We start from the raw sequence: 16,000 nt of genomic DNA on the forward strand, positions 1-16,000 counted from the left end.
TTGCTCGGGCTGCAATTTTTGACAATAATAGTACTACTTCTACATGACAAGATTTAAAAAAGGACTAACTTTAGGAGCTTAGAAACAAGACAAGTTGGTATTTTGGAGGTTTTCTGCCCAGTGGGAAAAGTGGTAAGATTGCCTTCACCCTGTGGTCTGGTATTAACTGTACAGCACAGCATTCTGTTCCCACATGAACAAGTAATGCTGAAAATTGCTGGAAAAATCTAGCCTGGCAGAATCCTCAGCTCATCTGTTTGCAACTTGCTATAAAAAAGTCAAACCAAACCAGAAAAAAAAAAAAAAGCCACAGTACTTCCTCCATGTTATCATCACTATCTTTCACAACCTAGACATCACAGGCAATATGCAACAAACTTTCTCATTACTATTTTTACCAGATGAGAACTTCCACTTTTATATCCAAAACCCCAAGGATTCAAATTGGCAAAACTTGGCTACCACTATAAAATGCAAAGATGTACTTCTAGCAATGTATCATACCTTTACTTCCTCAAATAAGGTTTGGATTACTTATTATCTCCATAGAATTCAAATTACATACACGGGAAAACGAGGTTTAAAATTAAAGAAACTCATGTTTGTCCGCCTCAGTTGAAAACAAATTATTCTCAAGAAGACTCAAAAAAGTTTCAATAATCCATCTAATTATCTGCTTTCTTAACATGTTGACATCTCATATAGAATGAAAGATACTGTATCTTTTCCTCTCATTCATTTTGCTGGGTAGAGAACTGTCTGGATGCATGGGCCCAGGGAGTGATGGCCAATGGTGCTGCATCCAGCTGGTGTCCGGTCATGAGTGATATCCCTCAGGGATCAGTGCTGGGCCTAGCCCTGTGTAATATCTTTACTGATGATCTTGATGAGGGGATTGAGTCTACCACTAGCAAATTTCCAAAGTTAGGTCAGGGTGTCAATCTGTTGGAGGTCAGGAAGAGCCTGTGGAGGGACCTGGGCAGGCTGGGTGGATGGGCCAGGCCAAGAGCATGAGATTCAACATGACCAAGTGCTGGTTCCTACAAATTTGCCACAACAGCCCCATGCAGTGCTACAGGCTGGGGGCAGAGTGGCTGGAAAGTGGCCCACTGGGAAAGGGCTTGGGGTGGTGGCAGACAGTGGCTGAGGGAGCTGGGGGAGTTTAGCCTGGAGGAGGCTCAGAGGGATCTTCCAGCCTGCAATGCGCTGGAAGGAGGCTGCAGCCAGGTGAGGGTCCCTTCCTCCAGGCAAGCAGCAACACAACAACAGGTCACAGTCCTAACCTGTGCCATGGAAGGTTGAAGCTGGACATAAGAAAGAATTTTTTCACTGTAAAGGTGATTAGATATTGAAGAGGACTGGAAAGGGAGGTGTTTAAGGAAAGACTGGACTTGACACTTAGTGCCATGGTCTAGTTAACATGGTGGTGTTTGGTCATAGGTTGGATTCAATGATCTCAGAGATCTTTTCCAACCTAATTGATTCTGTGATTTCAAGCAATCAAAAGCAAGTATTCAACTTTCACTTTAACTGACTTTTGGTACTTGTGATGCCAGTTAAAAATGGATTTTAGTATTAACTTGAAGAGGATTAATTATTTGTATGTGTCACAGTACCTCGTAATATTTTAATGCTATCTTTAAGACACTTCATAACAGGAAAAATGCCCTTTTCAATGATGAAAAATGAATCAGCGTACTGACTAACATATACTACCAGAAATCATCTATATACTAACAAAATAAAAGAATACGAGGGGTATATTTAGCCCACTATGAAAATGTTTGTCATTTGTTCTGTTTTCTAGGCTCAAAGAGGAAGTCACCCAATGGAAAAGAAGCAGAAACAGAAAAAATTGGTATTTTTCATTTATACTGAATACCAACTAACAACAAAACAAGTTATGTTATGCAGAAGGAATAAATAACGAAGAATTGGATTAAATAATGTAGTATGATAGAATATCCCAGGTTGGAAGGGACCCACAAGGATCACTGAGTCCAGCTGCTGCAGGTTACACATTCTTAACTGAAAATAATTAATTCTTTAAAAGATGAAATTGCTTAGCAATGATAAGTAATTGAATGCTATTTCTTTCTTGTAACAAGTTTTGTAGTGATATAGGCTTTGGGTTTTGCTTAATGTAATTTAATATCTTACTTTAAATGGTTTACATGGTATTTCAGTCACCTGCACATACAACTGATAAGGAAGTATTTGCTAATATAATAAATAAAAGAAAAAAATTCTTTCATTTGCAGGTTGTTAACTTATGAAGTCAGTGCTTAAGCATACTTCTATCATGGACCTCCCTGGGAATAAGCCTGTATCTTCAAATATTATACAGCACCTTACCTGCATCTCCACCATGAATTTTTTAACCAACTTTCTACCTGCTTTCCAACTCTTCATCTAGTCTACCTCCCACTCACATGCTCCCTTCTCAGCAGGGTCTCCAACCAAGGCTAATGAGCTTATCTCATTTCCACTGAGCTGGTGAATGCTGGCAGCAGCTGACAGTGAATGCTGGACAGAAAATGTGAATCTGTAGTTCACATAGAATACCTGAATCATTAGAGAACTTTAAAACTAGTGACAGCACAGTAGTTTTATTCAGTATTTTTCATGCTGTCATTATTAAGCGGCAGATATTTTTAGCCACCAAAAGCCAAATCCATCTGCAGCAGCAGCGTTTCCAAGGAGACAGAATAATTTAAACACATGTGGAACTACATCTCTGTTTTCATCAACTACTCTGTTACTGGAGCACTTCTGAGTCAGATTTCTCATTTGATGGGGGAAAGTGATTTGAATACATGGATTTGAGACTGTAATTTAACAGTTGAGCTTATGCTTTGAGATACATATCCATTATCTACAAATAACAAATGTTAAGATACAACTCCACTATTTTTCAGTCAGTGTTATTTACCAGTTTTACATTCCAATATAACAAAAAAACTTAAACAAACAAAAGACAGAGAATAATTTTTTAAGCACTGATATTTGCTGCAAATTACTGATTTTTTTTAGCAAACATACCAGGCTCCATTTTCTGAAGAAACAGCTACGAGGAAAGGACACCACTCCCGATGGTAAGGTACATAAGTAAGTAGACAGTGGACAAAGCTTCTTCCAGTCCTTTTTAGCACTCATAAGAGTCCTATTGGCTAGTTTCAGTTTTTCTTTATGGCACAAATTTTTAGTAATTGTAGGTCTGCTTTTAGGGAATCCTCTCAGTGAATACAATAAAACTAGATCCCGGCATTTACTGATTTTAATCTCGGAAATCTATTAAAACTAAATTCCACCATTTTAGCTTTATAAATATATTTCATAAATATATATATACACTCAAATAAGTTATAATCACAATTTATTTACATCAATTAATATTTTTGCTTCAAACCAGCAAAACAGGTACAACAATTATTTCCTACATGTAAAATGTAGAGCTAAGTCAACAGAGAGCTGACTCATTGAAATCCTTGCCCCAGTAAGGCAAATATCAAAATATCCTATTGTTTCAGTGGGGCTAGGACTTCTGCCTTCAGTCCTATATTCTCATATAATGTGACTTGATAAAGCAATCTACTTTCTGTACCAAGCAATTTATTCACTGCTTGCCATCTCCAGACTGCATGAACTAACAACTGCTGCTAACACAAACTCTGCAGAAGCAAGCTATTTCAACAATTTATTAGAACTCAAATGTAAATGCTGTAGGTACTACAAGATTTATCTGTCTCATACACATAATAATATGAATCTTTTTTTTCCTTCACAACAAAGATAATTTTATACCTGAGTTATCAACCACATTCATTCCAAACCTAAAAATGAGGCAAAAAGTCTACAAAATCCCTTTCAGTAGTACTGAGGAGCCATTCTTACTGTTTGTTCACCACTAAATAAGACAGTTTCAGAAGCAGTTCATTTTCCTATGCAAACTCAAAAGAAGCATTTTTAGATCTTGCAGCACTCTCTTCCTGTTGGTAGCATACACTGTATTTTGAACAGTATTTCCATCACACAAAATGACCTCTCTTCCTACAGCTTACTGAGCAACTTCAGCATCAATGAGATGCACTGCGTGTCCTGTCACATGAGAAAGCTGCCAGCATCAGGCATGCCTATGATTTCACTGTTTATGGATCTCACATCCGTTGAAACCTCCAAGGCAGCAGAAATAATAACGGGAAAAGCTGCTTCAGAGTCATTTGTGAGAAACAAGCAAGATGCTTGCACATGCATTTTTATATCCAAGAAATGTTGTGGCAAGGATCAAGAATAGCTATTCATAACAGGAATTTTTTTCACCCTTACCTGTAAATCCGGTTTCTGTGTTTCAGCTCTGTCAGTGCAGAATGAAAGGTTTACTCCCCCTTTTTCCATCCATCAGACAGCAGCCATCCAATAACTGAAGTCATCCTGGCATCCTCTGGAACATGCTCTCTCCCTTATTTCCCACTCCCCACCCCCATCTGCAAGCTAGCAAAATGGGAAAACAGCATGAAGAAAACAACAAAAAAGCACATCTAAAAACCAGCTTTAATAAGCTACTTAGTAGTCAGTGAGGACACTCAGTACTAAAAGGTAATGACAAAATTTAAAGACAAGAAAAAAAAAAGTCTATTTATAAGCCTTCAGCTCCACTACTGAATAGGAATTTCTCCCTTTCAGCTCCTTTTTGTAAGGAAAAAACAAGCAAACAGCTGTAGGAACACAGTTACTGCCTGTATACATTCTTTGAGACTGACTCAGCTATCCAGATCTTCAGTGAAGAGTGCTGCTGTGTATTTAGGAAAGCTTGTGATTATCAAAATGACAGTGGTGCTTTTATACAAACAAGGATCTGAAATCTCAATGCAAATCAGAATAATTCAGAGATAGATGCCAGGAATTTCCTACAAAATATGTTTTCTTTCTGTTTGAGGCAGTATTTATAAAATACCTCAAAAAGAATAATTAGTAGATACCTTTATTCTGAATATTAGCTGCATAAAACTCTACCTGTATAACTGGTACATGTGCATTTATTTTACTGTATTTATAACAGAGTAGCCAATGTACAGTGTGCTGCATGAACTTTACACAAAACTTTCTACCTACATAAGAATTCAAATGCAGAGAATAACTAGGTGAACAATTTTCAATTAATGTGCCTGAAATATACTCCAGTCTCTTTGCAGCCTCTTAAATCAAGTTAATTTTTTTTTTCCAAGATCAGAGATTTTTTATTTTCTACCTCTCTATATAAATCAGGTAGGTATCAGCTCAGTTGAAGACAACAGCATCACATTTAGTTTATGACAGTTTAATTACATTTAAAATCAAAATCAAACATGAATCTTCTTAGCTAAGATATCATTTACTGCCATATCAAAGCATTTGTACTCCAGGATTTCCCCTTTAAAGAAAAACATTAAGCAGCAGAAGCTGACAAATACCTTTGTGTTTACAAATTTTAATCTTCAGCTATAGTTTTCCAATAAAATTAACTGTGAATTCCTTTAAATACGAGCATCTGTTCTCTTCAATGAATTATTGATCTTTAACGACAGCAAGACTATACCAATTAGCATACTTTCACTACAAAGTAATAGCTGATTTAGCTTCTGAAAAAATTAGCTGTCAGTCTTATCACAACAAACTGCCAGCAGATCCTGTGCATAACATTCAGATTCTGTCTTTACAAGTAAAGTAGGTGTCTTTTTAACCAAATTACCTCAGTTTAACATAAAACCTCTTCTTAGATGCCTAGAAAAATGGAAATCCCTTCGTGCAAGCATTAAAAAAACTATTAGGTTTCAAATCCAAAAAATCAATACCATTTTCTTTAGTGGGAAAAAAGGGAATACTGACGAGCACCTAAACAGATATTTAGCTCTGATAAGCAACTGGCTGGAAGACTTCAAATTTATTTTCCTTCTGGTCTGCAGAAACAAATTTGGAATTGAGCACCAACACTTCACCTTTCAACCAGCCTGAGTGCTGAGAGAAATTAACAGGCATACAGAACTATAGTGCCACAACTAGACTTAATAAACATTTTTTAAATTTAGATGCAAGGTGCAGCACTGTGCCATCCCCCAAACACCATCAGAACAGCTGGTCAGAAAAATGGGCAGTATAAACAATTCAATCATAATGCCTTGCAAAATCTACTTGAAACTAGGAGAGTATGACCAACAAAAACCCCAATAGCTCTACAACAGGCACAGAATGAAGTGACTCTTAATACGACAGACAGACAATGTTTCTAAAGTAAAACACAAACAGCACTGCTACAAAATTGATTAGCTTTAGGTAGGCTGCTGCTACCCCCCCACTCCACAAGGGCTGCACACACAAGCCTCCAGCAGTGGGGTCTGTGCAATCTCCAGAACCTATCCCTGCCAATTTCCTCGGATTTCTGCGTAACATCAGACAGTCCTCGTGAAACTTGCCCCAATTTGCACATCAAGAATTGAGCAAAGTCGTTTACATAATAAATGCATTTTAAATCTATGAAATTCACTTCTGCAGAGTGCTGAGGACATTCTCCTGTGCAGGTGGGGGCGTTCGGTTGCCTGGGCAAAGGCCCAACCTAGAGAGAGCCCAGCTGGTGGCCCTGACAGAGGAAGGCAGCAGCAGCCCCTGCCCACCCTTTGCCAGGGCCCTTCCTTCAAGTCGAGACTCTTGCCCCTGGCCCCTGCTGGAGCTGTGCCCCCACGGCCCTGCTGGGACCCGGCCAGGCACCCCCTGAGCGTGTCCCGAGGGATCCCCGAGCCGCCTCCCCAGCCGGCCCCGGCCCCAGCCCAGCCCAGCCCGCAGCCGGCCCCGGCCGGAGCGGCCCCGCACGGCTGAGCCGCCCCGGCTTCCCTCTCACCTGCTCCGTCCAAGCCACCTGCTGCCCTGGCTGCTCCCCGGCAGAGCACCTGGACCCGACTGGCCCTTTCCCGAGCCAGCACCTGCTCAATCTCAGCAATGCTTTCCAGCTCCAAAGGGCCATTATTGGACTAATTAACCACATATACACAGAGATGGAGAAATGGAAACGATCCAGGTTTGTACCCAGTCCCTGCCGTGACTCAAGGAATTACTTTTTGTACTTGTATTTGTTGTGTTATTTCTCCTTTTTTTACACTTACCTATACTTGATACTCCATACAACACACATTTATCTTTTTTTCTCCAGAGCTATTACATTGGAAAAAAGGAACGCTCCACCAGAAAGCGGATTCCTGCAACAACTTCCTTTGGGTTTTTTTCCCCTGATTATGTGTATTGCTACCAAAATTGGAATTACTTCTGTTTTCTCTGACTCTACAAAGTATGAAGTTTCTTTTGGAAATCTCTGTATGAAATAGTTCAACAGGATCACCACCCTCCTAAATAAACCTTCAGGCTGTGGTACTGGATGGCACCACCTTCACCATCTTAGTTTCTCCTGAAATGCAAATCTTTCCAAGTAGGAGAGAAGGTAAGCAATGGCTGAGGGCAAAATGATCTTGTAGATGTACAAATCTCAAAGAACTCTGATTAATGGTAACTAATATCTCTTGATCTCCATTTCATACACCACACAGGCACTCTCAGCCCCTGGATCCCAGCAGCTATACTCTGGTTACACAACTTTATGATAGCTTATCACACAGTCCTTCACTAGAACCAATTATTGTAGATCTCTCCTGTCAAGGGTGAGAGCAGCTCTAACATCTTTCATGAAGGCACAGGTGGAGCTTGATGTTTAGAGATAATGCTCCAGGCAGAGTTTTGAGACAGTCACCAGTCTGTTCACCAGGCTCCTGACTGCAGGCTCCGGCATTTGCCCAAGACAAGCAGTGGTTACCATCCAGCTCAGCAGCAGAAGAGCTATCACCTGACCTGTTGTAAGAGGTCAGGTCTTCCACAGCAAAATCCTCTTCTGAAAGATTGCTCCTTGGATGTTGAAACAGATTTCTCACACATGTCTAGAAATAAGACCCCTATTCACAATTCTGTTAGCAGGGTCCCAGAAGGCATGTCATGTTCCACACGTTAGATCTACTGGATCTCCTGAATGCAGACAGGCATTGTAACACCTTGTTTCTCAGCATTCCACATGTCTGTGCGATGACACTGAAAGCAGGAGGAACCTGGCTTGTAAGGTAGCAACAAGACTGCGTGAATTTCACAGCCAATGCCAATTCCATGTGGCAACTCAGGATATCTGCTGTAGTTACAAAATGTGCCACCATGGTATCCAAGCAAAATAAACATCATTAGAGGGAAAAAAAGGAAGTGATGAATGAACTACGTATGACTTACTGACTTACTGGTGTCTACTCAGCTGCCTAGAAAAATCCTGCATAGTCAAAAAAACTGTTTTTTTTCAAACCCACTGATGTTTGATTATGAAACCCAGGGCAAGGTTTCCCCAATTTGAAGTTGCTGGCATTGACATGAAGTTATATATGATTTATGACTGAAAGCAAATGGAAAATTGATGTTTCTTTCTCACAAATGGTAGAAAAATGCCATTATTGAGTCTTCAGAAATACCGGCAGAATCCCAGTATTCTGAGGTTTAAGTAGTTGGAAGCTATCAAACAGAATATGTGTGATACAGTTTCCGTGAGTCTTTGGCAAAATATAAAAACAACTCCACAGTTAAATAGCAAAGTAAAAATGCAGAATCCATATAACAAGCTATATTGGCTTCAACGCCCATTGACTGCATTCAATGAAGCCTGAAGACAGGTCAGGTTGGAAAAGGTGGAGGATAATTACGAGCAATGCGCAGTGTAAATACATCACCCTATATTCTGAAAATCAAAACTGCTTCAGGAAAGAACAGGATTCATTAAGGACAGCATTCATACGTTTTTACTCTTCAACAGAACCTAGAAGACTGTACTGTGTCTGAAGGAGTTGAACTGTGCTCCAGTTCAGAATGGAAACAAACAAAGCCCTTTCTCATCAGGCACATCATACTGGTCAGTGGATCCTGGCACTTGAATATATTCCTCCTGTTACAGTAGGAGGAATGAACTATCCAGGAGCTGTAAAAACTACACTGAAATGCTGGGCTTGCAGGTGAGGATGCAGATTGAGCTCTGGGCGGGAGGCCAGAGAGAGACAAGAGGCTGTGAACTGGCGACTTTGGGATGACAAAAGGCACAAAGATTGGTGATGCTGGCCAGGTGAATGGACACTGAGAGACACAGGAGGAACTTTTTAATAAGAAAGGAGATGAAGTTGGGTGACACCAGGAAGGTGGATGGACACAGGGAGGGCAGCAAGAGCTGAAGACCCCTGGAGGAGACTCGAGACTTTTCCACACTGGGACTGTGAAGGTACAAAGCCTTTTCTGGGGGTCCCTGCTCAGAGGCTCCAGCTGCTTCTGTGTTACTGTGCCAGGAATAAACGGCTTCATGGGCATGTGAAGCTCTGCTGTGGACAACCCGGGGTGGAACTGGTGAGGAAACTCGGTCTGGCTGTGCGAGGGGCTGTGCTGGGCGCCCAGCAGGGCCTGCCCCGTCACTGGGGCCACCTGCCATGAGGGGCTCTGGTCCCACCTGGGCCAAGGGTGGCCTTGGGAGTGCAGCTGCCAGAGCCTTGGGATTGGGCACACTGGGAAGTTTCATCAGTGGGGGGAGTGGGGAAGGGCTACACTGCCCATTGCACTGCTAAAGGCCAAATACACCTGCCACAGCTTTAACACAAACATTAGAAATAAGATTTTCTTTACTCCTTGATAAACAAAACCAAGGAAAACAAAAAAAAAATGTTCCTTTCTTCTTAAAATATGTGTAGCAAGCTTGTGTGAAATCAAGTAAAATTAAAAACAAAACCAACCAACCAAAAAAAAACCCTAAGAAAACCTACACCACAGAAACCTCCATGAAAATAGTGCCAGGTGAGAACAAATCTCAGGCAAAACTGAAAAACATATTCAAGGCAGACTAATTTAAACCTCTTAGAATGCAAGTTACATAAATTTCAAGTTTCTCAGACTCCCACCCACTTACCAACATTCAGTCTATACTCCTTCAATCAGCTCAAAAGTATAGTCATCTGCCTTCAGTCAAAGCAGAAGTCATATAACAAATGGCACAAAAAGAGACAAAAGGTAAGCAAGGAACTTTTGCACCAGAGTACATTTGGATTTCCATTAACTCATCTGTCACTATCTTATAAAGCGGCTTTCTACCATGGAAATTATTTCCAATTTTGTTTATTTGCAAACCAACTAAGTCAGGTAAGCGCTTCCTAAAACCCAGATTTGACTTCTCATAACTAAATAACAATACAAAAGCCTAAAACATCAGACTTCAAAAACAAGCTCCTCTTGAACCATAATCTACACTTCATGACTGAAAGGCAAAATGAAACAAACCTGAAAAGTTTAACAACCCAGTTTTTATTAGTGATAAACAAAAATCCTTGGCTTTTAGCCATATCTGCCCCAGTGACGGTGGCAGAGCACAGTAAGGGAAAGGAGGACGTACTACCTTTTGAAAGGAACACAGACAGACTGACAGCTAGGTCAGGGAGGAACGCCGCTTTTCACTGCTATGACACAGGCACCTTATGAGATTTTACTTAGTCAACACAGCTGAGTACCTGAAAGATTTATAAGGGGTCTTTTTCTGCTTATTTGCAGGCAAGAGTTTCTTCTTTTATTTATATTCCTCCTCCTCTACTAATGCACTGACTTGATGAAGCCTTTAAGGTTAATAAAACATACAGAAACATAAATGCACGAAGCCAAATATTGTAAGCTTAAGCAGCTATACCACAATTAGTTTAGAATCAAACAGGAGGTGTGGAAAAACATTAAGAACAGGGATAATATCTAAATACATTTCCTCCAAACATTTGATGCTTACCCCAACTGTGGGCATCTCTCAATTTTTTCAAGAGTAAAAATAAAAAAACAACAAGATTGAGATAAATTTTGCCCTGAGCATTATCATCCTGGTTTCAACCACATGCATAGTGTCCTAATCCTCCTAATTTGGTTTTTCCTAGCAAGTTTCAGCTCTCTCTCCCCTGCCCAGCTTCATTCATGAGTCTACAGCTACCCTATCTTCAGCCTCACCTACTGCTCATATTCCTTCATATTGGTCACTAAAAGCAGCCCTTAGCATTTTACTTTTATTGGGGATTGTGGGGCTGCCCACAGTCAGCTCACACAGATGACCAGAGAGGTCACAAGGCTACACCAATATCTAAAATCACATTTTTCCTGTATTAGATATTGGATTTTGTGCAGTATGCTACATGTATCCATGTGCCAACCAGTGATCAAAAGAGGTATCAAACGGTGGATCAGGTCCTCAAGTACTTCATACAGACAAACCAGGTTTTTTTTCATAACCATTTCTGATGTAAAAAATTAACGGTGTTTTACATTTCTACCAACAAAAGTACTACATTTTTAATACACAAAATTTAATTCCAGAAGTCACTGAAGGAGCTCCTCCTTTACCCCATGTATATTTTTAGGAAAGGCCATGCCCTGTTGCTGTTGATAGTACTCAGTGTTTTTCCCCAGTACTGCTGATGCACAGCTCACCAAAACAGACAAGGAAAGAGCATCCAAGGAAATCATGTCCAGTTCAGAAGGACATGTGACTAACCAGTACTCCCAGCCTTTCAATACAACCATTTCCTTGGGGCCATTCTCATGCCTGTTTGTTTGTAATAACATAAAGAAAAATCACCATTGTACAGGAAACAAAAATAAGAAGTTATGCATCACATAAAGACTAAAGATCTTTAATCACAAAAGATGATGAGTAGGGCATTAAGTTAAGCTACTGAATTAATAGTAAGCAAATTTAAAGCTTGTAAATGGCAGAGCTGTTAAAAAAAAAGGAGGGGAAAATTATGTGAAAGATCAGTTGCTTTTTCAGAAATTCAGAGTGTGCCTAATTTGTCTCCTTGTAAAATGAAAGGTCATTATTTAACTTTTTACTCCACCACAGCTAAGACAGAATTCAAAACGCACATAATTTTGCTGATAAATTAAAATGCCCTCACTCCTCAAGTCACAGGAACTTCAGCTGCACCAAAGAAAGCAGTGTTCTGCAAAAATCGACCTGTGTCTTCACATACAGATCTGCAAAAACATTCGAGAAGAGAACACTCACTTGGCAGGGAACAAGAGTCTAGCTCCTATTTCCAAATCAATCTTGTGAACAAGAAAGCCAAATGATCCCTACACACAAGTGAGTGGCCCAGCATTAGAGTGTTATGCCCCATTTCATCCAATATCAGCCAAGAGAAATGGCAGCCCTTTGCTTAGCACTATCCTCCCAACATTATTTTATAGCTTGTTCATTACCTTATATCTCTGAAAGATTCAGGTGTCAATTTCAATACTTCCAGCCAAGAAAAAACAGTATCCAAGTCTCTCATTTTCTTAGGAACTGCTCTCAACTCCAATAAACCAGTACATGGCTATCACTGGTAGAAGAGAAAATCCAATCACATTAAGAGTTCACCCATAGAAAAGAGATCAGTGCTTTGGATTTCCACTGCACACAGCTGACTGTACTCTAAAGCTCAGAATTCCTGCAGTGCCCCCATTTCAGCAGGGTGGAAGCCCCAGTGAAATGCTGGATGACACAAGTTCTCGTGGCTATGTTAAAAACAGGGTAAGCATTACTTTAAAGGTTGTAGCTGCAGAGAGACGACAAATGGATTTCCTGACTTGCAAATGCCTTTTTAATCACCTTCAGTGCAGCAGCAGCCTGCAAGAAAACGCTTAGCAGAATCACAAACTTTGAAGGAGCCATACCAACAGAAGGTCAGGGTTGGCAGTGAATAACAGGGTAGTCAAAAGCAACAACCAGGAGCTAATTTAAACAGTTTTCTCAAGACATGTCAAACAAGGAAAGACAAAAAACATTGTCACTGGGCAGAGAGAGCTCTTTTCAGACAGATCAGCTTCTGGAAGAATCCCAAAGTTGTCATCAAAACCAAAAAGCCTCACTTCTTACACAAACTGTTAAGCCTTAGGCTAGGAAGGCTTTTCAAAGCAGTGACAGAGTCTGCTTTATTTTGCATCATTGTGAATACATGATTTTTGGTGAAGTAATGAGTGATAGAAGCTGGAGAACAGGCTTCCTTCAGTGTTCAGACACAAAATCAGAAAGTCATATGCAATGAGAAGTCATTTAAGCTCTCCTTTATTTAGAACAAGTGTTTATATTCAGTGTGTCTCTAAGGGAGAGGTGCAGACAATGGTCTCCACAGTCTTTCTACAGTATCCCTTAAAGATCTCTTACAAAATCAATCAAAAATTGTCTGAAAAATCTGTCCAGTCAGATAGCTGTGTCCCATGATGAGAGATGCAGTGTTTAATGTAACTGGAGGGACTCTGGGGCAGAAGAAACCAGCCCTTGATGATCAGATGGTTCTTGTCTCACAGATAGGTGGCATGATGAAACAAAGATGGCATCAAAGATAGTACAGCTATCAAGTACAGCTTTTACAGCCACATCAAATTGGGAAAATACTGAAGGTTGGCCATCAGACAATGCCTTCAGTATCTCTGCTACCTACTGAATATGTAGAAAGACAGTGTACAGCACAGGTCAAAACCTTGTCTTTGTAACCAAGCCAACTTCTCTTATCTGTCAGCACGACCATTGGCACTTCCCCAGGGGTAACCTGCAACAGTTCTACAAAAGCCCTCGCCTGTAAATAGATTAGGTATAAAAGGGTAAAGGGTATCATCCGCTCAATGTTATGGATTAAAATATAATAGGAAAAGTTCCATATAAGCTGGAAGGTACAGGAAAGCCATTTCAAATATTTTCATGTATCACATGAATGACTCTTTTTGCTATTTTCACCTACTAATGTGCAGTTCTCACCAAGCACTTTCACAACCAACACAAAAAATATCTATTTTGGAACAATTTAAACTTTTAGATGAAAGCTGATCACTCTACAGAGATTGAAAAGATGAGTTCCCTAACCATTTATTACTAAAACTAAATTAAATATGAATTTAAATCTGTTTTAAAAGTGGATTTTCAATCATTTTTTTAGCCCACCTTTTTTTAAAAATCTAATAGTGAGATGCAAGCAATTCAAGATATTCTAATAAACACTATATTTCACTCTAGGGATACAATATGATAAGAGAACAGAAAACCAGGCAATTTTAGCTATATTCATGGGGCTTTCCTCCTCTCTGATTGACATTTACAGACTTGATCTTTAATACTTTTGATAACAATTGAATGTATTCATTTTACAGATAATATATCACTATAAAAACTACAATTTTTTTACATCTTAATAGGAATTTTACTCACACCCAGGATCAGCAACAGTATAAGTAGAGTGTTTCATCAGCAATATATCAGATGCTGACAAGAAATCCTGATAGTGATCAGTTCAGGAGCTACTCTAAGTCTTTAAATTATCTTCATTAAGCACAAAACATGGCAGTAATTTTATTTTAATATCAGCATTTTTATCAGACTGTTTCTAAAAACAAGACTAAACTGCTCCTAACAAAAAAGAATTACTTTTCTTCATTAGTTATCCTTAAATGTAACCCACACTGCATTCCACAAACAAAAGTGTGAATTTTCTTTAAAATCCCTCTTCCTAAGGGAGGTACCACAATCAAAGAACTCGGCAAGAGCATCATTTGGCGGCAGTCACGCACTGACACCTAGTGAATGCTTGCAGCCAAGGAATCCTGTGCTCGTCTCCTCCCTGCCCTGCACCACAAGTGTTACCAGCACACTCATCCTCACAAGGTGCTTCAAACACAGCGTGTCCCCAGTTCTGACGGGGGGCACACCAGGCCGTGTGTTATTCCGAGCATGAGGAGGCACACAGAGCATCTGAGCAGCTCAAAAGCCTGTATGTCCCTGTAAACGAGTCCCGACTTTGTTCTATTTTTCATGCGTAATGGCAGCCTAGTGACAAGTGCTCAGCACGGCAGTGGGAACGAGCAGACAGACAAGTTCCTCCAGACGAGATGGATTCTGCAACCCCCCAAATCCACTCAGGGAGTCAGCTGGCTCCACACACAGCACAATTGTTTTCTTTCCATTATGCAGCAGATGGTGCTGGAGATGATCTGAAAAGCCCTTAAACGTGAACGGCACATGCAGAGAAACAGTGGAGACTGCAACCAGAGGATTTATAGCCGGGAACAATCTGGGGTCAGTGATTATGTCATCACATTGTCACTCCTAATGTGTCTCAGCAGAGATGCACAAGCTAGCTGTTCAATCCATTCATCGGGCTCCACGCACAATCACCAGCCTCACATCCTCACCACAAACAACAGAGTTCCTGACATTCTTACTCTTTAATTGCATTTAAGGGATCCCTTTTCCCAAACTTTTTGCATTTCTTCAGCCTAAAACCCAAGGTAGCAATTATCTCTCCTCTCGAATTCTTAGGGAGCGCTGGACAAATTATTCAGTGAAAAACTGCACTGCCTAGTATTACAAGCAAAGCCAGAAAACAAATTCCAAAATAAGCCTTCAAGCTCTTTCTTACAAGTGAGTTGAGGTTGTGTTGGAAGGCAGGGGAGGAGGGGCAATGCAATACACTGCCAGATGCTATCCACCTCCCTAAATCTTTTCAGACCCATGCTCCAAATTCCAGTTTTCACAGCATGAGTTTCTTGAATTTCCAAACAGAATGTTCCAGAATCACATATTATGAATTGTATACCTCTGCAGCCCGTAAGCATTTTTCCAATATTAGCTCTGAATTGACTTTAATGGAAGTTAGTTGGAAGAAAATAACAAAGTCAGTAATTCCAGAACTTCTAGCTTCACTTGAAAACAAAATTATGTGAATCCAGGGTATTCATGCTTGGCTCTGGGTGCTAGGCTCAATTTCTCTCCTGTATATGCAAGTTATTTTGTTACAGCTATAACCGACACAGGTGATAGCTGTAGTGAAAAGTCCTTAACAAATGGATATTTGGATGAAGTTATCACTAAATAGTAGGTTGCTCCTTCCTGTATGATCCTTTTCCAGCAGAA

General features: G+C 40.2%; 1 protein-coding gene across 3 annotated transcripts in view; it reads right to left on the reverse strand.

The window, feature by feature from the left end:
* The window catches only part of CSRNP3 (cysteine and serine rich nuclear protein 3), a 96,903-nt gene that overhangs the window by 74,503 nt on the left and 6,400 nt on the right, over positions 1-16,000 (reverse strand). For 2 of the 3 annotated variants that reach the window (XR_010440926.1, XM_064717633.1), the window contains exon 1: positions 4,327-4,428. The exons of the other annotated variant lie outside the window; for it this stretch is intronic. Coding sequence is in view for 1 of the 2 variants with exons in the window: in XM_064717633.1 (XP_064573703.1) it covers positions 4,327-4,395 (69 nt within the window). In the remaining variant the exon portion in view is untranslated. Of the gene's footprint in view, positions 1-4,326; positions 4,429-16,000 lie in introns of those variants that run through there. 3 annotated transcript variants of the gene reach the window in all.

The sequence above is a fragment of the Zonotrichia leucophrys genome, chromosome 7 (assembly GCF_028769735.1).
Source record: "Zonotrichia leucophrys gambelii isolate GWCS_2022_RI chromosome 7, RI_Zleu_2.0, whole genome shotgun sequence".
NCBI lineage: Eukaryota > Metazoa > Chordata > Aves > Passeriformes > Passerellidae > Zonotrichia > Zonotrichia leucophrys.